This window comes from Astyanax mexicanus, chromosome 14 (genome assembly GCF_023375975.1).
Source record: "Astyanax mexicanus isolate ESR-SI-001 chromosome 14, AstMex3_surface, whole genome shotgun sequence".
Lineage (NCBI taxonomy): Eukaryota > Metazoa > Chordata > Actinopteri > Characiformes > Acestrorhamphidae > Astyanax > Astyanax mexicanus.
In genome coordinates, this window is record NC_064421.1 from 33,721,258 (window position 1) to 33,746,190 (window position 24,933).

General features: G+C 41.1%; 1 protein-coding gene across 8 annotated transcripts in view; it reads left to right on the forward strand.

Moving 5' to 3' along the window:
* Positions 1-24,933, forward strand: part of ltbp1 (latent transforming growth factor beta binding protein 1) — a 244,512-nt gene that overhangs the window by 146,455 nt on the left and 73,124 nt on the right. For 6 of the 8 annotated variants that reach the window (XM_049464179.1, XM_049464180.1, XM_049464184.1 and 3 more), the window contains exons 11-17: positions 1,552-1,719; positions 5,464-5,700; positions 10,602-10,624; positions 13,385-13,481; positions 16,014-16,100; positions 22,142-22,267; positions 22,464-22,589. In XM_049464179.1, coding sequence (XP_049320136.1) covers positions 1,552-1,719; positions 5,464-5,700; positions 10,602-10,624; positions 13,385-13,481; positions 16,014-16,100; positions 22,142-22,267; positions 22,464-22,589 — 864 coding nt within the window. The remainder of the gene's footprint in view (positions 1-1,551; positions 1,720-5,463; positions 5,701-10,601; positions 10,625-13,384; positions 13,482-16,013; positions 16,101-22,141; positions 22,268-22,463; positions 22,590-24,933) is intronic. The other 2 variants (XM_049464183.1, XM_049464182.1) reach the window with 2 other exon arrangements.

Below are 24,933 nucleotides of genomic sequence, written 5' to 3' on the forward strand. Positions count from 1 at the left end.
ATCTTTCTTTATTTACTCAGTACTGATCACTTTCCAGACGCTCTTATGTGTTAGAGTGGGATGTTGTGTAGAAAAATGCAGTAGATATCATAGATACTCACAGTAGTCAATGTCAGTGTCTTAGTAGTAGGTGTGGAACTGCACTACTGCTTTCAAACACTGGAGCACATGGTGAAGGTTATTTCTCTCTCTCTCTTTCTCTTCTTGTTCTGTTGTCCTCTTTGTTATCCCTTCTTCTTTCCTGTATCTCTCATCTCTTTTCATTTTTGTTTCTCTCTAACTTTCTTGTCCCTACCAAATTGTTCCTTGCATATTGTCCCTCCTTTGTTCTTTAATTCCCTCTCCTTGTTCCCTTGATTCCACCCTTACTTATCGCCTTACTTCGGCATCCTCATTCTTTGTCCCTCCATCTTTTCTTTCCTTAATACCTTGTTCCGTCGGTACCTTTGCCTCCCTTTCTTAATCCCACTACCTTCTAATTACCTTTCCCGATTACTTGATGCCCCTTATTACTCTCTTACTTGCATTCCTCCTTGGTTTCCTTTGGTCCATTTGCCATCCTACCTTTGTCATTGCGTCGCATGACTTAATCTCACTACCTTTTTATTACCTTTTACCAATTCCTTACTATCTTGTATTCTTACTTGCATTCCTGCTTGGTTCCCATTTTGCCTTCCTATCTCACTTATTTCCACCAAAATCCCTCTCTTTTCCTCTCATGTTTCTTAATTGCTTCCTGTCCTTGCAAAACTCCCTGCCAATTTTTATTTCTTTCCCACTTGTGTCTTTTCTTGGTTCCCCTTCGCCTTCCTACTATTACCTTTCCCAATTGCCCCAATTCCTTACTTGCATTCATCCTTGGTTCCCCTTTACCTTTCTGACTCCCTTGTTTTATGTCCATCTCTATTAACTTCTCACTTTTCCCTGCTACCACTAATTCTCTCTTTTCCATTGTCTCCTGTGGTTCCCCCTTCTATATACCCACCTCATTTCCTCTCTAATCCCCTTCCTCATTACCTACTTCCTCAAATTTTCTCTCATCTCTCAAAATTTCCTCTTTCAATTCCTTCTGTTTCCTTCCACAATCCTATTACCTATTGTCATTTTCTGCTCTGTACCCTTCTTTATCTATCTTCCTCACTTTCCACCTCCCCGTGATTCCCCTCTTTCACTTGGACCCCTCCTTGGTTTCCTGTTTGCCTTGCTACTTCTTTAATTCCCTCTAAAATCCCTTCTTTATTCCCTACAATGCTACTTCCTTGCCTCCCTAATACTTCTGGTCTCTCTCTTTTTTGTTGCCTCTAATGTTACCCCTTTCCTCCATCTCTTCTTCTTTTATTCCCACACTCGTTTGCTCCATCCCTCACTACCTTTCTCATTCTCTACTACATCCGAATCCTCTTTCTATTTTCCTCTTTCTATCTTTCATTCCTATTCTCCCTCATGAACTCGTTCTTTCGTTCTTTATCCTGCTTCTTCCCTTGTTGCCTTCCTCCCTCAACTTTTTCCTTTCCTTTCTTACCTCCGGTACTTTTTGTCCTGGCTGTGTAGCTGAGGCTCTTCCGGTGCGCGAGGAGAGGGGCGCTTGTTTCCGTCTGGTTGGTCCGGGTGCTCAGTGTTTGCACCCAGTCTCCACTCAGCTGAGTAAGCAGCTGTGCTGTTGCAGCGTGGGGAAAGCCTGGGGTCCGCACTGCGACCGCTGCCCCCTGCCTGGGACAGGTAAGCTCCCATGGGACCCAAATACATCCTGTACCTTCTCCTGGATCTGGTCCAGTGTCTTTTCTTCTCTTCTTTTCTCCTCTTCTTATCTCTCCTCCACTCCCTCATTCCCCTCCCTCACCTCCTACACAACTTTCGTCCGTCTGCATGCGTGTGCCACCGCTCTGCTACATAGATGCTTTTACACGCTACTTACTACACAACATGGTTTTGGTGTAGCCATCATACATGGTTTCTTTTCCTGTCCACTGTGTCACACAATATAAACCGATCAGCCATAATGTAAAGGGAAAAAAATGCATAATACTGTACTGACCAGTTCTGATCTGTTGGCTTGTAAGACCTCTGGTTTGCACAGGTCTCCCGTGGTATCTGGCACTGAAACTTTAATTGCAGATTCTTGAATCAAATCAGTGAGTCTTGAGCACCCATGATCCTGTTGCTGGATCAGTAGTTGGTTGCTTGGATCCTTTTCTCGGATCACTTCTGTTAAGTATTTACAAGTGCTTCCAACTCTAAAGCCCAATTTATACTTCTACATCGAACCTACACCGTAGCTTACGCGTATCCAGCGAGAGTGCGCTACACTCAAATGTGTGGGAGGGCCCGATGGACCAATCACACAACGTGTAATTATATTTCCAGAGAGGTGCGCATCGCTCTACAGCGTAGGGTACACAGAGAAATGTAGGCTACGGCTTAGGTTTGACGCAGAAGTATAAATTGGCCATAAGTCGACATAATCAACTATGTCGATTCTAAAAATTTGGACCAAGTACTAGAGACAGAACGTGATGGGGAGGTTGTCACTCACTCAGTTCACACTCAACTTGGTCACCAACTGTGCCCAAACACAACAGATTACAAATTGTCTCACTAAGTGTTAATACATTTTACATTATATGGCTTCTTAGCATTTAAGGAGCATTTAAATCCCATGTTCTGCTTTGTCTATCACTTTAAAGTGATAGAGAAATATAGGAACTGGGGCCATAACCACAGGTAGCAGTAATGACTAAAAACCCCACAAGACCACAATGATCACAGAGCTCAGACAATGACATGTTGATACTCATCAGGCTGGAAAAGGTAGCAAAACCATCTCTAAAGACTGTGAACAAATGGCGGAAATTCAAGACCATTATAAACTAACAAAGATCACTCCAAGAGCAAGGCAAATAAAAGTCAGGAGGTCACACAGGACCCCAGGGTAACTTCTAAGCAACTGAAGGCCTCTCTCTCACATTGGCTAATGCTAATAAATGTTCATGAGACCACCATCAGCAGAACACTGAACAACAATGGTGTACATGCCAGGGTTGCAAGGAGAAAGCAACTGCTCTCCATTAAACTAAATCTCAAGAGAAGTTGGGTCATGCAGCAAGACAACGACCCTAAGCCCACAAGTCTAAACCATTCTACCAAAGAACGGTTCATTAAGAGTTAAATTATTGTTTCGACTCAAGTTCTGACCTTAGTGCAATCAAACTGATGTGGAAGGACATTTTCCTTTTTGTCTCATTTGTTTAACTTATTTGTTCTCAAACTTCTTTTAGCACTTGTGTGAAAATCTGATGATGTTTTTGGTTATATTTATGAAGAATTATAGAAAAATCTAAAATCCTAAAAGTTCCAAAACTTTCAATCACCACTGTATGTCCTGCTTCTTCCTCGATGCCCCTGTATACAGGTAATCAGTGTCATTCATGTTAGCTGTCATTTATGTATTATTGCTATTATTACTATAGTAATATGTGGCTGATCGGCCTATATTGTTTTAAGCTGGTACTTAATCTGTTATGATTGACAAACAGGTAAGAACATTGTAATCATGTTACCATTTGTATTGCTATTCTCCTGTTTAAATGATTAACTAAGGGAAAAATATGTTTGGTTTTGCAGAAAAACGCACACACACACACACACTTATACACAATTACACAAAGTGAAAAACAGCTGTATTCAATTGCATGTATAACGAGTGTTGGTACCATTATATTCATTCCTCATTTGTTCTATAAGAGTTTGCTGTTTAACAAAAAAAGAAAAGAACCTCAAAAAGAAAGCTATGTTCACAAAGTGCTACATGCTGTTGTGTTTGGCACCTTCTGTTCATCTGCTGGGTGCAGAACAAAGGAGCTTTGATGCTTCCACACCCCTCATCTGCTCACTCGTGGGAGTTTTTATTTGGTCTCATTACAAAAGATTTACTCTGTATGTGAAATGAGAACATTCTCCCAGAATGGGAGTAATGCAGCGGGGGGATAAGCAGTTCAATCTTCTGATGATGATGATTAGGATCTTCTAATGGTTCCTTCAGAATGTGATTAGAGAATTAAGATTAGATCTAAAATTACCTTCTATTAGGGCTGCACAATGAATCGTATTTTTATGGTTTTAACAATATAAACAGCAAAAACAGCAAACTCAAATTGCATTACCAGTGTGCATCGCCATATTGAGTACTTTACAATGAAGCACTCCAAACTACTATTTAATTCCATTATATATATATATGATGTAGCCTGAGCTAATGCTTATGCAGATGTGAGTGTAGTTGTTTTCTACACTGGCTGGCCAAAAAAAAGTAAATGATGTGGGGTTGATGCTGCAGTTGGTCAGGTTTAGGTTCAGCAACAGTATGTGCTGAAAGAATGAGGTCAGCTGACTACCTAAATATACTGAATATAGACCAGGTTATTCCATCAATGGATTTTTTCTTCTCTGATGGCACGGGCATATTCCAGTATGACAATGCCAGGATTCATGGGGGTGTAAAAGAATGGAATTCAGGGAGCATGAGGTCATCATTTTCACACATGGATTGTTCACCACAGAGTCCAGACCTTAACCTCATTAAAAATCTTTGGGATGTGCTGGATGGAGAAGACTTTGTGCGGCGGTTGGTCAGACTCTACCATCATCAGTGCTTCAAGCTCTTGGTGCAAACTGTGTGCAACACTGTATTGAATTAAATATTGTGACATTGCAGAAGCTTATTAACACAAAGCCACAGCAACTTTTTTTTGGCCAGGCAGTGTACGTGTGAGTTGGTCTTTAACCTGGGAAAGTTTAGTTTAAAATTCAAAGTCAGTGCAGTGTTTTCCCACAAAATCTTTCAGCACTTAATGCTTCTCTTTGCTGACGACTTTTATGGAGGTGTGGATTTCATTTTCCAGCAGGACTTGGCACACTGCCCACACTTACAAAAGTACCAATTGGTCTTAGATAATGTTCTCGTTTTCTAAAATTCTGACTTTTGGGTTTCCATTAGCTAAAGCCATAATAATGCTGACATTAGATCAATCAATAGATTTTTGGGAGATGCACTAGAACAGACAAGAGACAAACTTGGTGATTTTGTCGCCTGCCCAGTGTGAACACAGGGTAAAAAAAATACAAATACGAACCCTACACACTTCCTTTTCTCTTTCCTACTTTGGAGTCAATCAAAATGTAACAATCCTGTTCCTCGTATTCCCTGTCCTGCACATTTAGTGCTTTCCCTGCTCCCAACACACCTGATTCAACTAATTAGCTCATTAACGAGCCCTCTCAGAGTTGCAGTTATCTCAGTTGTATTTGCAAATGATCATTGAAGGGCACCAGGACCAGGATTGAGAAACACTGGGTGAATAAGTGTGTAGGGGAAGTGAGTAGATGATTATTGGTATGATTGCAGGTATTGGTACAGTATATTATATTAGTATTGCATTTCATAAACACTATCTCTGTGTCTCTTAGCTGCATTTAAGGAGATATGTCCCGGCGGCATGGGCTACCATGTCACCACTCCATACGTCTACAAGCCCAAACCTCCCCCATCCAACCCCCGCAACCACCCGGACAACCACGGGCAGACCAAGCCCACCATCAGGCATCAGGAACCCGTGCCCGGGGTCCTGCCTCTGCCCTTCCCCACCCTACAGCAGCCAGTGGAGGCTTTCAGCTTCACAGAGAGACAACTTCCCATTGTACCAGGTGAGCATGGGATTTAACTGGCTGGAAACTTGTAAACACTTGTTTAAAAAAAAATAGCAAAAAAAAGCAATAAATGGTGGATCTATCTGTTATGTTCTGTTAGTCATCTTAACACATTTTTAGTAAGCACCTTATAATACCTTTTCCCCTCTCAGATTTTATTCCTGGATACCTATTTATTCCTAGAACTTTTATTTACACCGGATGCCCTTTGCGTTTGATGATGAATGAACCAATGAAAATGGCCTCTAGGTTACAAATGGCAGTTGCACACTTTGTTACAGCCAGCATGTTTTTTATTTGTCAGCAGATGAAAAAGGAATGCTGTTCCTATGATTATTTAGCCCTTTTCTTTTGTAAAGACACTTTTTTGCAATAACAGCTTTAAGGTGTGTTTTCACACTTGTCCTCAAAACATACAGGGGTTGGACAGTGAAACTAAAACATCTGTCATTTTAGTGTGGGAGGTTTCATGGCTAAATTGGAGCAGCCTGGTGGGCAATCTTCATTAATTGCACATTATTGCACCAGTAAGAGCAGAGTGTGAAGGTTTAGTTAGCAGGGTAAGAGCACAGTTTTGCTCAAAATATTGCAATGCACACAACATTATGGGTGACATACCAGAGTTCAAAAGAGGACAAATTGTTGGTGCACGTCTTGCTGGCGCATCTGTGACCAAGACAGCAAGTCTTTGTGATGTATCAAGAGCCACGGTATCCAGGGTAATGTCAGCATACCACCAAGAAAGACCAACCACATCCAACAGGATTAACTGTGGACGCTGTAAGAGGAAGCTGTCTGAAAGGGATGTTCGGGTGCTAACCTGGATTGTGTCCAAAAAACATAAAACCACGGCTGCCCAAATCACAGCAGAATTCAATGTGCACCTCAACTCTCCTGTTTCCACCAGAACTGTCCATCGGGACAATAAATTATTGTGGTCTAAAACCAGGTGTTTCAGTTTCATTGTCCAACCCCTGGTAGGCAACATGGTAGGGCTGAGGCTTATCTGATTATGGCATTTTTTTTTTCTTAGCTACAAACTCTTAATCAGCAAAGAACAATGTTTTGTGAAGTCATGGGATCCTTTTTTAGCCATCTATAGGTGATTTACCAACCATGCACCGTGTAGCTTGATTTAGGAAGTGTTAGTGTGTCTTTGCTATCATAACAATGGGAAAAGTACACCTTGCGTTGCTAAAAATACACAAAAGGCATGTACTACGTCTCTTAATTAATCATGGGTGTGTTTTTTACCCCCAATTTAAAAGGCCAATTACTCACCGCCTCTTTTTGAACCACTGCTGATGCAGCAAGTAGTCAATCAGAGAAAAGTGCAGTGATTCGGTTCCGATAAATCAGCTCACAGACGCCTTATGCTGATCGACATCACCCTTTGGAGTGATGTGTGGAAAGAGCGCCATCTACCCACACAGAGAGAGCAAATGGGCATAACGTGGGCATAACCTGAAATAAACCAATCAGCGTGTCACTTGTCATTCCCTTTAAAAGCCAGGTACGCTCTGACTTAGTGAATCGGTACTTTAAAGGTGCAGCTTTTCTGCGTTTCTTAGCGGAGGAAATTGACCTGCTTGTTCACGCTGTGGGAACAGCGATGTTATTTTGTTTTGTAGTCTTGAGCGTTCTTGTGTGCATCACAACTGGGGGTGTACATGCATTTAGTGTGTGGGCTGAGAGTGGTGTGCCTGCATTGCCAAGATAGCAATGCACATCTGACTGTTGACTTCAGCCTCGGTTTACTTTAGTCAGTGGTGAACTTGTGTTTTCCGTTTTCAAGATTAAAATAGGCCAAATTTACTAGAGCACCACACCTATTAGCATAGATTTATTTGCAAAAATAGACTATTGGTCTGAGATATCAATGAGCATCGCAACCAACCTTGCACAGGATGGGGCCTATCATACTTTACCATCTAGTAACAACTGCAAACAATGGGGGAAGGTTTTTAGCCAATAAAAGACATCCTTTATAGCCATCTTATGACAAAATTAAACCAATCATGCAATCCTACATGTGATTTTGAAAGCCCATAGCTTCCATCTGCACAGCAGAGGCTGTGAATCCCAGTATACGGATTTTAAGAGGACCAGAGATCAGTAGATTGAAACACTCCTGGGCTTGAAAAAACAATTTTCACACTCGACCAAACTTACCAAACACTCAGAGCAAGTGCTCTTGAGTCTGGAAAAAACACCTGCTTCCTGACCAGGGAGCGCTTGTTCCACAATTGCGGTACTTATAGTGAAGCGTCTTCCAAATTTTTCAGCAGACTAAGTCAGGTGTCCTGCAGTATGTAATTTTATTCTAACAGCATTCCACACATGCAAGGAAAAGCATTTTAAACATGATGCTGCCACCCCCATGTTTTACTGCATGGATGGTACTGTGTTAGGTTTAAGCTGCACATAGCATTTCGAATTTTGGCCCAAAATTTTCACCTTTGAGCCCCTTAAACCAGACCATTGTATGCAGAGCATTTAGACACTAAACCCTGTCGCTTATTCAAAATGATTACTAGCTTCTATTTGCCTTACTTAGTCAATTCCTAAGCGATTCGTGCTCTGATGGTGAGATTTGAAGGAGGGTTTAGATCTAAATTCATTTATTTCAAATGCTCTCCTAGCTTCTGATTGCTAACACCTGGTCTGTTTAGTATAAATACCCCTCTCTTCTCAGAGTACTCCTCTCTTCGCAGAGTATTGAATCTAGTTTTATAGCTCTTCTACGATGCTTTTCTTTTGCAGTTGTCCATTTTTTTATATTTTGACTCTCCTTCTGCCTTGCCCTTTCCTGCTGGATTTCCCGTGCACTACCCCATTTTGTCCTTCTCACTCTGGTATGTTGTTAGCTATTGCTGCCTTTTTGATACTGACCCTGCCTGTCCCTAACTACCACTGTAAGCCTAGTCCCTTTAAAAATAAATTGTATATTTGGTATCTGGAAGTGTCTGTCCTTGGTTTGGCCCATGTTACAAAATACTTGGCCAAGAGCTAAGGAAACAGAAGGGTATTTATTCTAATCAGACCAGGTGTGAGTAATCAGAAGCTGGGACAGTGTAAACACAGTAGTGTCACGAGATTAGTCAGGAAGGTTCGGTGTAAGTGCATGCTGGGAATTGGAGTCCAGAGCAGGCAGACTGACAATGTCAGAACTGTCACAGATCTACACATGCTTTCAGCTCTAGAGTTTCTAACTTACTTTATCGCTCTCTCTTTCTCTCTCTCATTCACCTCTCCTACACACACTCCTTTTCAGTCATACACACACATTTTCACATCAGTGCTTGGCACTAAACATTGACTTGGCACAGAGGAAGAGGACAGACTCCTATAATTGACTGCCAGTTTTCCATTGTGCTTAGTGAACAATGAATATATAGGACAGATTTCTCCCTCTCTCTCTTTCTCTTTCTCTTTCTCTCTCTCAGTCTCTTTTTCTCTCAGACAAACACTCATGCTGAGTTGTGAACATTACTGCTGGTATGCAGTTTGATAACGCTCACATGGACAAGCCATAAGTGAGTCAGGGGTCTTGTTGTGTTTTCCTTTTAATTCAGCAGGTCTAGTTAACTAAGTTAAGTAAAGCTAAGCTAAGTAAACAAAACTGTCGTTCTTAAAATAACACTTTCTCTCAAAGTCCAACGAGTGCTTGATATTAATCTACACAATTTTTTCTCCTGAAAACTGTTTATTTGTGTTTATTTGGGTGAGTAAAGCACTTCCTTTTATTTACAGTTAGCTTAGATTCCCAAATTTCTTCAGCACTAAGGCTGGAGAATGTGCCGCTAACCGATAGTGCTATTAGCCACTGTGGAACTGTGAAATATTCTGGAAAGCCAGGAAAATATTAGCTAGCGGTTTGTCACACGTAGCTTGTTTTAACATGGTAAACACTAAACTACAGGCCAATAACACTCACCTCTGAACGGCGAAAGAGCTAGCAGTTAGGGGTTAATGCTAACACTACTCCAGCAGTGTAAGGTGCACTGAAGATATTTGGGAAAATTCTATTTTATTTTATGTGCACCTTATAGTGCGGAAAATACAGTAACTCAAGAGAATGTGCGTCATGCAGCAACACAATGACCAAAAGTATACAAGATAAAGATTAATTTTTCTCTGTGAAAGGTCTCCAGAAGCGAGACCTGAACACAAGACAGTGTTAGTAGTCAACTGCTGTCAAACTACTGGTGCTTCAAATCAATGATACTGCGTGTCCTTGAGTATCCATACAATCAGAGCATTTTCTGTTCTGAAATAGTATGAAAACAAGCACACAGACCCTCTATGCCAGAACATTCCCTAGTAGAACAGGCTGTCACTCTTAACATTTACCAGAATATCTTTCACGGTCAGTTCCATTCCCTTCGATATCTTAAATGACAGCCAGTTCCAGACCCTCTGTACGGTTGAGTTTTCTCCCCTATGCTTTTGAACAATACTCACCATTCAACTTTTATTGCCTCTCCTCAAAAAAGCAGTCCATAAAACGTTTGTGCCTCTGAAATACGAGGCGGCCTTGGCTTTAAGCACAAGTACTAGTGGGATGGCTGCGACTTTTATTAACATTTCATCCCTAGGCAGTAATTTCACAGCTCAAAGTCACATTCAGACGGCTCAAGGTGATGCTCCCGTTGCTTCATGAATGGAATGGTTTTATAATATGCGACTCGAAGAGTAACTTCTACACCATATGCCTGACCTGAAAAAGTGTTTTTTTTTAAAGACTTAAGATCTTAGCAACTGCCTGGTTCATGTCCACAGTGTAAAGTGTAAATACAGTACCTTGCCAGTGTCACACTGTTGTATGCATATCTGTGAGAGGCCTGATGCCTTTTGTTCTGTTTTTGTGTGGTTTCTAAACGAATCGCGGTGTGCAGTGGCCACAGCATCTCCAGAGCAGGTAGGTTGGGTTCTGTCTGCCGCGAAAGGCCGTACACTTCTGCGCAGCCATGAAGCAGCAATGCATGCTCCAAAGCAGCAAGCAGACATGAAGCAGGGTACTGTGCAGCAGCTGCAGACGCATGAGGCCAACATCATCACCGCTGCATGAAGCAGCCATGCTAAATACTCTGCGTTCAGCTCATCTAGATTGTGACTTGCATAAAGTCATGTAGACACACATGGAGCGTTTGATCTTCATTGTCTTATGTTGAGAGCAATAGATTAGGAGCTGTAGTATTTTATAGCTGTGTTGTTTAGAGTTCAGACAAACAATTATAGGTCAATATGATATATATATATATATATATATATATATATATATATACGGACAATATGATAGTACAGGAAGTATATAGGTAGTATAGAAAGTATTGGAAAATATAGGAGTTATAGGGTAGTGTAAGGTGATATAGGGTAGTATAGGGAGTATACGTTATTATAGGGAGTATACTTTAATATATGAGTTATATGATAGAATAGGCAGTATAGGTTATTATAGGAAGTATAGGGTAGTATGGGAAGTATACTTTAATATAAGAGGTATTGGGTAGTGTAGGATGATATAGGTTAGTATAGGGAGTATACTTTAATATAGGAGGTATAGGATAATGTAAGGTGATAGAGGGTAGTATAGGGAGTACAGTATATTAGAAAATAAGTTAGAATATGACTTTGCAAGAAAGTATACCAAGTTTAGGTAAGTATATGGATTATAGATTAGTAAAGATAGTCTATGGAGTAAAGGATGTATAGGGTGGTATGGGAGGTATAGGAATTATAGGTAGTACATGGACTATATGATAGTACAGGAAGTATACGGTAGTATATGGAGTATATGATAGTATAGAAAGTATAGGAAAATATGGATTATGTGGATTATAGATTAGTAAAGATGGGTATGGGTAGTATACGGACTATATGATAGTACAGGAAGTATATGGAGTATATGGTAATATATAGGGTAGTATAGAAAGTATTGTAAAATATAGAAGTTATAGTGTAGTGTAAAATGATATAGGGTAGTATAGGGAGTATACGATATTATAGGGAGTATACTTTAATATAGGAGGTATAGGGTAGTGTAAGGTGATGTGTAGGAGTGTGGGAGTATAGGAAGTTAAGAGCGTATAGGGTGTATGGGGTAGTATAGAAAGCATAGGGTAATATAGAAGGTATATGGAGTCTAGGAAGTATAAGAAATATAAGGTAGTATAGGAGAGTAGTATATGGGATAGTATAGGGTAGAAGAGAGTGTATAGATTAGTATAGAGTAATATAGAGTAGGATATGCAGTATAGAGTAGTTAAGAGATAGGGGTAATATAGAAGGTACATGGAGTCTAGTGAGTATAGAAAATGTTAGGTAGTATAGGAAGGTAGTATTTGGAATAGTATTTGGTAGATTAGTATAGAGTAATATAGGGTAGTATATGGAGGATAGAGTAGTTAAGAGAGTCTAGGGAATATAGGAATTCTGGAGTGTATAGCGAGTATGGGTTAGTATAAGAAGTATAAGGTAATATAGAAGGTACATGGAGTCTAGCGAATATAGGAAGTATTAGGTAGTATAGGAAGATAGTATTTGGGATAGTATTTGGTAGATTAGTATAGGGTAATGTACAGTAGGCTAGTATATGGAGTATAGGTTAGTAAAGAGAGTTCTTAGCAATGCTGAGCTACATTACCTTTATCAATATTGTTCAAATGAAGCTCAAATGTCCATGTGTTTAAAAAAGGTTATTTCACATGGTGTCACAGATTCCTAGTTACCAAAAATGTAGTTCAAAGGTCAAAAACTGTTTGGTATCCAGGTTATCAGGCCAATCCTTACTCACTGAGGCATGTTGACCGGCCTGAATAAAATCTGACCAGCAACTGTGTGAAAGGTTAGAAGAACGAGAGATTAGTGTGTGTATGTATTTGTGGGTGAAGCGTGTGATTGACAGATTGCATTACACCTTGCTGTAAAATTTAAGCTGTTCTCTATGAGACCTGCCACCGTGCTTCTCTGCTGTTTACTACAGCTTTAGCATGACTTGCATGCTTGACGTTGAAAGAGAGATAGTAGCTGGTTTTCCATCCATTAAGTTTTTGCATATATTTAAAAAAATTGCTTCCCCACTGCCCTATATATTTTGCCCAAGGGTCCAATTTGGCAATTTTATGGTTCTCAAATCAGTTGACAGTTGGCCAGTGACTGGACATGACCGCCTGCTCCAATAGTGACATTCAGATATTTAAAACCTTAAAGGACATGTAAACCCATTTAAGGTGTTTTATACATAATATTACCTGCTTTGGAAAAAAAAATTAACCCAGCTTCAACCTAAAGTTCTGAAAAAATTGCACTCTTTTACTCTCCCAGAACTGTCTGGTGTGTTTGTACTCCCAGATGTGAGCTGGATGTCATTAGGAAGGCACAGAGAATTCAGCTTTCATTATTTTACCACAGCTTTTATTGCATTTCATCTGATTTTGTTCTGCCAAATGTTGTAATTTACCTAACGTTTGCAAAACGTTTGGATGGAAATCTGGCTAGAGAAAGAAAGAGAGAGAGAGAGAGAGAGAGAGAGAGAATCATTAAAGAAAGCAATGAGAGAGAGATGCAGCTTGCGCCGCTTACACTCACTCATCCCTCTTACATTCATGCATACATTTGCCACAGACTCTAGCTGATCAGTACATTTACTGTATATGTCTGTCTGTCTGTCTTTTTGAAGGAGCTTTCTTCCTCTGCTGGTATTGATAGGTCTATAGTAGAGCAGCATCAGCTCTCTCCTGGTGTCTCCACCATACCCATGGAGCCTGCATACCCAGGTTTTAAACACACACACCCTCGCTTTTATTTACCATGATGATCTGACCCTGTTCATAAGACTTAACAAGTGTTGGAAGGTTAGGAAAAGTCCATTCTGGATGTGCAGACCTCTGAAGTTGTGCATCATTCTGTAGTCAACTGTCTATTAGAAACTCAGTGTCTTCAGGTTTTTTCTTGTGTCAGTGCATTGGGCTAAAGAAAAGTGGCTCAAACCTGATAAGTTCCTTGTCAACTTTCAAATCTGACATTTCAAATCTGAGTCATTTCTTTGGTCAGTGGGTAAAATTCAAGTCAAGTCTAGCGTTTCCCTAAGAGTCCAGGTAAGGTCAAATGTTAAGTCCCTTTTTGTGAAGCTCACTTGAGTGTTGAGTCCCTGGATCATAGTCTCAGACAAGTCTCAAGCCTCCGGGTAAAAGAGCAGAGTTTTGAGTCTCTGTGTGGGAGTCTGAATCAAGTCTCAAGCCTCCGGGTAAATGTGGGTGAGGCAGCCTGTCTCTGTAAATAAGGAAAGTCGGAATTATGCCCTGGTACAAGTCTGTATGACTTTCACCCATAGACAGACATATCCCTATAAACCAGGAAAATGAAAGTTGTCAGAGTTGTTGAGAGTCCTAGTTGACCCTCAAGCTTCTATAAAATAAGATAAGAGTAAAAAATATGGAGTCTCTGGATGAAAGACTGAGTCAAGAGTAGGTCTTTGGGTGTGGGAAACTGAGTCAGGTCAGACTTGTCTCTGCCCTAGTCAAGTCTCAAGCCTCTGGGTGAGAGTACAGAGTCTCTGGGTGAGGGTCAGAGTCAAGTCTCAAGCCTCTGGGTGAGAGTCGAGAGTCTCTGGGTGAGGGTCCAGAGTCTCTGGGTCAGATTCGGAGTCAAGTCTCAAGCCTCTGGGTGAAAGTCCAGAGTTATTAGTCTCTCTCTGAGAGCCAAGAGTCTCTGGGTGAGAGTCCAGAGACTATGGGTGAGAGTACAGAGTCTCTGGGTGAGGGTCAGATTCAAGTCTCAAGCCTCTGGGTGAGAGTCCAGAGTCTCTGGGTGAGGGTCAGATTCAAGTCTCAAGCCTCTGGGTGAGAGTCCAGAGTCTCTGGGTGAGAGTCCAGGGTCTTAAGTCGCTGGGTGAGGGTCCAGAGTCTCTGGGTGAGGGTCCAGAGTCTCTGGGTCAGAGTCGGAGTCAAGTCTCAAGCCTCTGGGTGAAAGTCCAGAGCCTTAAGTCTCTGTCTAAGAGCCCAGAGTCTCTGGGTGAGAGTCCAGAGTCTCTGGGTGAGGGTTGGAGTCAAGTCTCAAGCCTCTGGGTAAAAGTCCAGAGTCTCAGGGTGAGAGTCAAGTCTCAAGCCTCTGGGTGAAAGACCAGAGTCTTGAGGTTTGAGGTTATAGTCTGAATCAATCTCCAGCATCTGAATGGGAGTCCAGAGTCTCTAGTCTCTTTGTGTTCAAGCTTGTATTGATTCTCTATGTGTGAATTAAAGTTAATTCATCAAGCCTCAAATCTTTTGGGTGAATTTGAGTTGACCCTTTGGTGTTTGAAAGTTACAGGCCAAGGCAAAAGTCTGAAGGTGCAAGTCCAAGTTAAGTCTCAGTCATCTCTACATGTTTAGAGATGTTAAGCCTTGAGACTCTGAATGCAGTTCTGTATAAATTCTTTGTTTGTGAGTTTTAATAGAGGCTTAAGACTTGCTGGAGTCACTGAAGTCTGATCTGAGTCTCAGGCATGGAAGAGCAATCAAGTGGAGTTCTAATGCTGCATGGTGTGAGTCACGTCTTAAGCCACTGATAAGAACTGTAGCTTATTGCAATGACATCACATAAAACAAGTCCACTTCTAAAATGTGATACTATTTTAAAGAACACTGGCTACTCAGACAGTTCTGTATTACAGCCAAAGAAATTTCACCAGCATACCTTACAGAGCTTGCTGGCTTTCATGGGTTATTTTAGTTATTGACTAAATTTTAGTTATTGACTATGAGTCATTAACTAAAATGAAATTGTATAGCAAATTGCACCATGTTAAGGCTCCATATCAGCATTTTGAAAGAACAGTTTTCCTTTTATAGGAAAAACTATTTAGACCTGAGGTTCCTAACGTGTGTATGACTACAAAATGATAATGTGATTTCCGGGATCTATACATACTTCTCTGAATGTGCAAATGTGTAAACGTGTCAAGGATTCACCACAAAAAGAGTGTTTATGGGTAAGCAATCTCTTTCCAGCAACAATACCCAACTTGGAGTATTCTGTGGACACCTACATACATAGAAACGTCTATTCAGTACAATGTTACAGTGCAGCCAACAGTGTGATACCACTGTTTACCACAAGCTTTCAACTTTCTAAAATATGCAGGTGGATGGTATTTGCATTAACAGTGACATACTGTTGTATGATTACCCTAGATTCTGATTCCACACGCCCAACGGATCTTATGCTATTGGATGAGCGGGTTTATTTAGCTTTATTAGGCTGTCTTAAGGTTGTTTTGTGTCTGTCTCATACCTCATGTGCTTTCTTTTTTGTTGCCTTCCACTTTCCAGAGGTAGTAGAGAAAACCTCTCCGGCTGCTCCAGTAGCCATCTTGCCATCCAGTGCCAGCCAGGATATCTCCCCTACTCAACTGGCAGGTAGGACCGATGTCTGAACATGAGTTTGTGATTGTTTAACATGTTAATTGTTTTAAAAATGGATTACATGTCAGAACAACTGCTGCAAAAAAAACAGGCATTTGTGCATATAAATGGTAAAAGCGGGTTAATACCACAGGTAGTTCACAGCTGGAATGAAACCCTGTGTCTGCAGCAAATGGAGTTGGCAATACTTCGCAAAGGAACTGAGGAAGAGACTGGACTTACATACACAATATAGTAAATAGACACGTGCACCATACTCGCACTATAAGGCACACCGGATTATAAGGTGCACTGTCAATATTTTCTGGTCTATTTTCATGCATAAGGCACACTGAATAATAAGGCGAATTATAAGACACTAGTAAGGAACAGGGGTGTTGCCATGTTTTCAGTCTAACTCAGCAGGTCGCACCTCTGGCTGTCAAGACCTGTAAAGCTAAGCCTAGTTAACAAAACTGTAATTCTTAAGAAAAAAACATTTTTTTCAAACGTATGAAATGAGCGCTGGATGTTAATCTACACAGATTTCTCTCCTGAAAACTATTTATTTAGGAGAGTACTTGGGTTTATTTATAGTAAGCTTAGATTTACAGATTTTCACTAAGGCTGGGTCCATTAGCATTATCGACTAGTGCTAGCGGTTAGCTTCAACTTAGACAGCGCTAAACTGAGGAATCCTGACTGTTCTGGTAAGCCAGGGCAATAATAGCTAACAATATTGTACATTAACTCAGGTAAACTCAGTGGATTTCGTTTGGGATAAATGTTCATGATTAGATGGGGTAGTAGGAACAGGGGATGATGGAAATTGTGGTTTGAATCAAGAGGTGGGAAGGAGACCTGGAAGTTTGACAGTAGCCTTCATTGCTTTCCAGTAATGATCTTAAACTAGGGTGACCATATGTTAAATTGGGTATACCAGGACACCTGTTGGCGGGGGGTGGGGGGGGGGTTCTCTTACTGTGAGACTGCACCGGAAGGGTGGGAGGGAGGGCGCCTCACTGACAAGTCACGCTGTCTACTGCTCTCTGGTCCAATGAAGGTCAATTAAAGGTCCAATGAAAACCAGGACACTTTCTGAAAAAAACCCGGGACGCCCGGGACAGGACGTGAAATACGGACATGTCCCAGAAAATACGGACGTTTGGTCACCCTACCTTAAACTACTTTTCAGTCCTGGTTTCTGTCAGTGTATCCCATTTACACACTGAAAGCAAGGCCAATTTGGTACTCTTGGACTCATAGCCTTAGATATCAATCCTGAGAATTCCAAATTATAGATTCAATGCTTAGAAAGTTGTACCAGGTGCTTTTACCCTAAGAACAAGATACCCAATAGAACATTCTGAAGCTGTCTCTCTTTAGTGAAGCTAACCTTTAAAGTAGTAGTTTCACACCCTTGAGGATTACCTACCCTAGACATTTTATTGTTTTCTATGCTCCGAACACCTGGTGCAATTATTGTGTTAATGAAAAAGCCCTCCCTGTAGTGAAGTAGACAATAGAACATGCTGGGTAGAGGGGTTCTCCAGGACCATCTTTGGGAATTTGAGCCTTAAAGGGTAATATGCTGGTTTACGCAACAAGACTCTGGACTGCTGTTCCCATGGTCTTTTGACATATATGAATGAGTCACAACTCAATTGTGTATTTATATATGTTATAGACTTTGGGCCTATATATAGACACTGGGTCTTGCCACAATATGGCGAGCTTCCACCTCTGCCATTTTCCCCAGTTGAGAGACTTTGCCTTATTGGACTGAGAGAAGCGGGAATGCCGTCCATCAGCCAGTCCCCATCACCTTCTTTGTAGTGTAGTGTCATGATCAAGAAGAACTGGACTTCTATCCACTTACTTTAGCATTTTTTCTGCTTTATAAATATCAATTGCTTTAGTGCCAGAATGTTTAGAGGCAACCATTTAAAGAAGTCTTTTGTTGCAGATTGTTGGGACAAGGTTTGCTTAGGCAAACAAGCTAATTCTGAAAGGTTTGAGACCTTTGCAGGAGCTATTTGGGAACTCAAATCTTTTGGGGTACTTAAACTTTGGCATGGTGCTCCTTTCCTGCAGCCACATAAAGTATTTTGCCTCTCATGGAGAGGCTTTCAGGATAATGCTCACCCATACACAGCAAGAGATTCCCAAGAATTTAATTTCTAGTTTTCAACACTTCCTTGGCCTGCATGGTTGCCAGACTTTTTGACTTTATGGGACAAGTTGGGTCGCCAGCTTCAGCAAACTAAGAATATGCAGCATCTACAGGCCAAGCTGCAACATTTGTGCCACAGGATGCCCCACACCATGCCCACTTGTATCTCAGTATGCTTCATCCTGCTGGAAAATGAAATCCACATCTCCATAAAATTTGTCAGCAGAGGGAAAGTTTGCATTTCACTTGGAAAATAAGGGAGCAGAGTCTGGAGGAAGGGTGGAGAGACACACAGTTCAAGTTGCTTGAGGTCTTGTGTGAAGTTTCCACAATCAGTGATGGTGTGGAGAGACAAGTCATCTGCTGGTGTTGGTGTCAGTGCAGTGTTTTCCCACAGAATCTTATAGCACTTCATGCTTCCTTCTGCTGACAACTTTTATAAAGATGCAGATTTCATTTTCCAGCAGGACTTGGCAGACTTCCCACACTGCCAAAAGTACCAGTTGGCCTAATTGAGTATTCTCATGTTCAGAGACATTGATTTTTGAGATTTCATTGGCTGTAAATCATAATCAACAAGTAATCATCAACAATTAAAAATAGGAAACAAATGCTTAAAATACATCACTCTGTGTGTAATACAACTAGTTTCACTGAATTTGGAACTGAATTACTGAAATAAAGCAGCGTTTCAATAATAGTCCACTTTTTTGAGATGCACTAGTATATATTCTACATATCTGTCCCACCTTTTGTCCTTTCACTTGCTTCCACTTGCTGAAGAGTATTTGTGTTCTTCTGTTGTCCTGGGTATCTGCATGTTTCCCAGGTCACGGGCAGAAATAGATCACTAAAATATACTTGTTGCGTGTATCCTTCCTCATGTCCTTGCATCTGTCTCTCTCTCTCTTTCTCTTTTTTCTTTTTTCTCTCTTCCTCCACCTATATTTACAGACTCATAATAGTGTTGTAATAAAATGACCACATGCCTTTAAGTGCTTCCTTTAAAATAGCTAGTGTCAATCAGCGTGGCTATGTGAAATCTCCCGACACACCCCGATAAACCGGGTTTCCTTTTTGGACGTGTCAATCTCCACAACATTACTGGGGCCCTCAGCTTGTTTTAGACCCTCGTTGCTGTGGTTATTTCTACCAGCGGGGTGCCAGCTGCACTGCATCATGCTGTAACTAGGCAATACACTCGGCTTGTTTTTATTTGGACATTTGTGTGGGGACGGCGTGGGCATCTAGTGTCTAGTATCTAGTCCACTTTCGCAACGAGAATGTTTATCTGTAGCTGCTAGTACGTTGGTACTGGGCACGGAAGAGGCCACAAAAGCCATATGAACCAATCAGGAAGCTTCGAAAGTATTTCTGCTCAGTTGCTCTAGGCAGATGTCCAAATCTCTCTCTCTGTCTCTCTCTTTCTTTCTGTCTCCATCTCTCTCTCTCTCTCTCTGTCTGTCTCTCCCTCCCTCCTTCTTTTTCTGGAAGGTGACACCATATTAAATACCCACAGAAATGTAATGGGTTTTGCTGATGACAGATGTTCAATAAACTAAACAGTGTAATTGGTCTAGGCTGTGCCATCTTTATTTAACCATCCTTTCTCCCCGTTGCTGAACCATACTCACATCACAAGTGTCTGTTTATGGCCCATAAATCTGCCTGAAATGTATTAAATCAACTTTAAACATTCACAGATTCAGGTGCACTTGTAGGTGCCATTTCTTTTCACATTTTAAGCAAGATTAGTGTATTAAGGAAGGAAGCACCATGGCAAGGTTGGATTTGAGCTCCCAGATAGCTCTTGCAAAGGTTTTAGACCTTTAAGAGTTAGCTTGTTTGCTAAATCAAACCTTGTCCCAACAATCTGCAGCCATGGGCTCCTCTAAACCACTGTCGTTAACATTCTAGCACTTACGCAAATAAAAGCAATTGGTGCTGATAGAGCAGAAGAAGGCTGAAATAAGTGGGTAGATGCCCAGGTTTCTTTCATGACACTACTACACAGAAGGTGATGGTAACTGGCTGATTAACAGCAATCCTGCTCGCTTCAAGTCCAATGCTGCATTCCATTTCAAAGTCTGTAATCTGGGGAAAATGTCATTGAGTCCAGAACAGCTTGAGGAAGATGGATAAGACTCTGAAGTGGTGGTGCACTGTTTTACTGTGCAGGATACCTGCTCTAAGAATAGTCACCCAACAACATCCTGTGGGCAGCGTCCTATAGGAAGCCCTTTGTGGCAGCGTTCTGTAGGCAGGGTCCTATAGGATCTGATGAAGGACTAGAAGATGATCAACTGTCATAAAAAAAGTGTTCAGCAACAGATTCAAAGCTTCTGTCTCTGACTTTACTTTACTGTACAAGGTGGAGCAGCTACAGGTAGGAGTGTCTTGCAAAGTGGAGGACAGTAAGGGTGTACTCAATGATTGACTAGTGTGATCCCTTCAAACCGTGCACTGAACCGTGCCCTGGCCCGCTTAAGCGTGATCCGTTTGATAAGACGATCCGAGCACAGACCAAGATAGTATCAGTGATGCGACGTTCCTGTGAACAAACATGGCGATTTTGTGACAAAAATCTGCACAGGCTTCAGGAAAAGCACCCTCACTCGGAACCCCACGCTATGTCGCTATGTATGGAAGCACGACTAAGATAACCGTGACTTTTTACGCGGATTTCTAAGTACGTTTAAGCGGATTATGTCTGCTTTTATCAAGAATATGTGCTCCTGAGAGAGGGTGCTTTTCATGGCAGGGGTGCTGAATTCACTACACAATGTTTAAAAACTCCAGCAGCACTGCTGCATCTGATCCACTCATACCAGCACAACATACGCTCAGAGCCATTTAAAGGCATTTGGGGACCCCAAGCAAAATGAAAAGATAACCATGTGTAATTTGCTAGCCAACCTTCTGCTAAATTACACCATTTGTGTGCGTACACCCGATTTGTCCAGTGTGTATTATCACTTTCTTTTGTCTTGTTTTTTTTTTTTTTACTCTCTCTCTCCTTTTGTTTTCTGGCTTTATGGTTTGCTGAACTTTCATATTTTGCCGGCTGCCGGAATGACAAATCTGGCACACAGTTAGTCGTCGCATTCTTTGTTAATATTTATTTCTATATATTTTTTTTTATTTTCTCTAAATTTAGCTAGACCCATTGTCCCACTCTTTCAGCTGCATCACTGGTGATGCCACAACACAAGGAGTGTGAAGGCTAGAACATGTGAAGTCAGCCACCGCCTCTTTTTGTGCTGATGCTGATGCATCATTGCCGAGTAGCATCACAGCACATTAGGAGGAAAGCGCAGCGACTCGGTTCTGGTACATCAGCTCCTGATCGACATCACCCTAGGAGTGATGAGGGGAAGAAGCCTAATTTACCCACCCAGAAAGAGCTGATGGCAGCTGATGGCAAGTTGCATGACCTGGATTCGAACAGCGATCTCTTGAACATAGCAGCAGCACTTTAGAAGGCTGGACCACTCGCCTTCAATTCATAACCTCTCATTGTCTGTGGGCCTCAGGCCAGCTTTTAATTGGTTTGCCTGACAAATATTAGCTGTATCTCTGTGGTGGTCTCTCCCGTGGGGTCCTGAGTATTGAAGAACAGGGTGAAAGGAGGATAATATTAATAAATTATGCAGAGAAACAGATACAGGACTACAGTCTGTAATTATAGAACTACAACGTGTCCTACAGAATATTCTCAGGGGAACTGATTGGATGGACAATGAGTGTTTTAGATGATTGCTGTATGCATGTGTGGTAGTTAATTAGTTCTAACGTATCTTTATGTGTAGCCTGTAATTTTATGAACAACTTTATCAAATTTGCTTTGTACACTCTCTCTCTCTCTCTCTCTTTCTTTCTGTAGAGGTGGACGAGTGTATTGTTAGTCCCCAGATTTGTGGTCCAGGCTTCTGCTACAATACAGCGGAGAGTTACCGCTGCATCTGTAATGAAGGCTACAGGTTAGACGACGAAGGCAACACTTGCATAGGTGAGAAACCCTCAGCTTGAATTCCTACATCTCTTTTTTCTTCTGGGTAATGGGATCCTCTGCTGAAACCAACCACTCAATAACTTTGCTGCTCGCTTTATTGATCTCTCAATTGATTGCAGTTGTTTTGAGATAAACACTTGTTTGCCTAATTGTCTCAAAGCGCTCAAGTTACCAATCACTCGATTATTTTCAGACATTGATGAGTGTGCGGACAGTCCGGATCTATGCTCTAATGGCCGCTGTAAGAACACCCCCGGGAGCTTCCTGTGCGCGTGTCACCTTGGCTTCATTCCGGATGAGGAGGGCACCAGCTGCATTGGTAAGCTGATGATGTTACTACACTAATTCTGTCTGTGCTAAAATAGCATTTAAGGCCCTTTCACACCTAATACAACACAATGGAACCTAAAGACTCTTTCTTTTTCTCTGATCACTCTCCACGTGCTCCCTTTAAGAGCTCACTAATGAGGGAAGCTAAAGTTTGCAGATTAGGATACACCTAGACAACCAAAAAATATTGGCTAAAAAAAGCCAATTTTTCAACGGTCTATGTGAATTATTGACACCATGTCAAATTAATTGTTTCTCAATGTTTCTATTAAAAGGGACATATTATGCAAAAAAAAATAAATCACATTGTATGTCCACTTGGGGCTCAACTGCCCCTATAAACACTCCATGCACTCCATTCTGTGAATCAGCTGAAAAAAGTTGTCAGGTGTCAGAAATCATTTTGCTTCTATAAGCCACCATCAGAGCCCCATACACTAGATCAGTTTAAAATCTGCCATTTCGCTTTTGCTTGCCATTTTGGTTGAGAACCTCAGACACTACACAGCAGGTTTAGCCAGCAGACTTTGTCTGAGTGAAGGATCTGTACCTACTGTCCTTGGCAAGTCAGCAGATAAGGGAGATGAAAGTTCTTTCAAATAATAATGAGTTTTTCAAGTAATAAGTCTATCACAGTTAAGCATGAACTGAAGTTTGTTCATGCTTTGCTATTTAGCACAAGCTAACACTAATGTGGTAAATTGTGCTAGGTCAGCAGCAGCTTATTTAATTGCTGTCCAATGAAAAAACAAGTATCTCCATTTTTGTCGATTTTAAGTTTACTACATAATTTGAACAGACAAACTGTCCCTTACACTGTGCCAAAATGTCTTGATGAATTGGACTAAAAGAAATATTTCAAAATGACCTAAAAAATAAAATCTTTTTACATTGACAAGTTTAGAAGGTTTTTTTCTCTCTCCTATAAAGTTGCTATTTTGGAGATTTGCATAAAAGTGACAGAGCCCTTAAATGGCTCATACTGAAAGGGACTAAAAGAGGCAATAATAGATTTGGGCATGAACATGTTTTGTATAGACCATAAACACAGTCTAACAGGTGTAAAAAGAGCTATAACATCTATAATATCTGGTGGATCCTTGTGTCTATCATCTGACTTTCATCTGTCAGTGGTGAATCTGTCTCTGTTTTATGTGAAACTGACCAATGAACACTCAGGAAATCACTAAGGACTTACTTCATTCTAGAACTGTGAAAAGACTTTAAATGCTGCCTTCTTATGAACTTGCTTTTTCAGCGAAGAATGAGATGCTTTTTTGTAGGCTTGCAGCTCTGGATGTCATTCATGTACGATCTTGATGAAATGCAATCAAAAGAGAATTCTCAGCAGATTCAGGAAATGTTTGAAGCGATTTGTTTGTTTTGTATTATTGCAAAGCAATATGGAGAAACATTGAATTTGACACCCCAGCATGTTCATCAACCCCAGAGTGTTTAAGAAAAAAAAAAAGATTTCAGTCTTTCTGCAGCAGAAGCCATTTTATATACGACAAATCAGCATTATGTAAAAACAGCAAAAAGAATGTAATTGCTCCACTGCACTCACACAATAGAATTTTCTAAGAGTTTGAAAGCTATTTAACCAAAATACTGTAAAAACAGGCTGTCCATAGCTAACAGTCTGGAGCTTTCTCTTTCCCTGGGTAGGCAGGAAGTCTCTCTCTGTCACTACATGACTGAACATGGTGGCACAGAGCAGCATGGTAGCTTATTTGGTAAACACATTTGCCTCCAAGCACTGGGGCCCTGTGTACAAGTCTTTGGGCCCTATTTTACCAAACCGGAGACTGTAAAACGATGTAAAACGTTCCCATTCATTCAATGAAAATGAAGCCAAAATCTTCCAAATCTTCCATGTTGGCGATCCTGAAACCCGAGTCTGCGCAGTAGAGACCAGAGGAGGGAGAAAGACTGTTAAGAGAAAGCCTACTCATTTAAATAACCCCGCCCCTGAGGGCTGCCTCCACAGAGCTCACACAGTCTATGGTCCCACCCATACAGTCATTGGTCCCACCCCGGCTAGGTGTAACGCAGCCCTTTTACAATAACCACACCTTTTTAAATAGAGCTGAATAACGTTTTAAAAAACGAATTCTGTGGGAATATAAAAATTTCACAATATAAGCAGAGGTTACACTAGCTGTTGCATTTAAATAAAGGAGGTAGAATTACAGTATGTTGGAAAAAAACCTGATTGAAAGTTGTCCGTTTTGTCATTGAAACCTATGGGGATGGATGGGGTTACACAGCTTTCTGCAGCCGAACAGCAGGGGGCGCCCGACCTGTGGTGGCTTTACTTTTGAGAGACGATG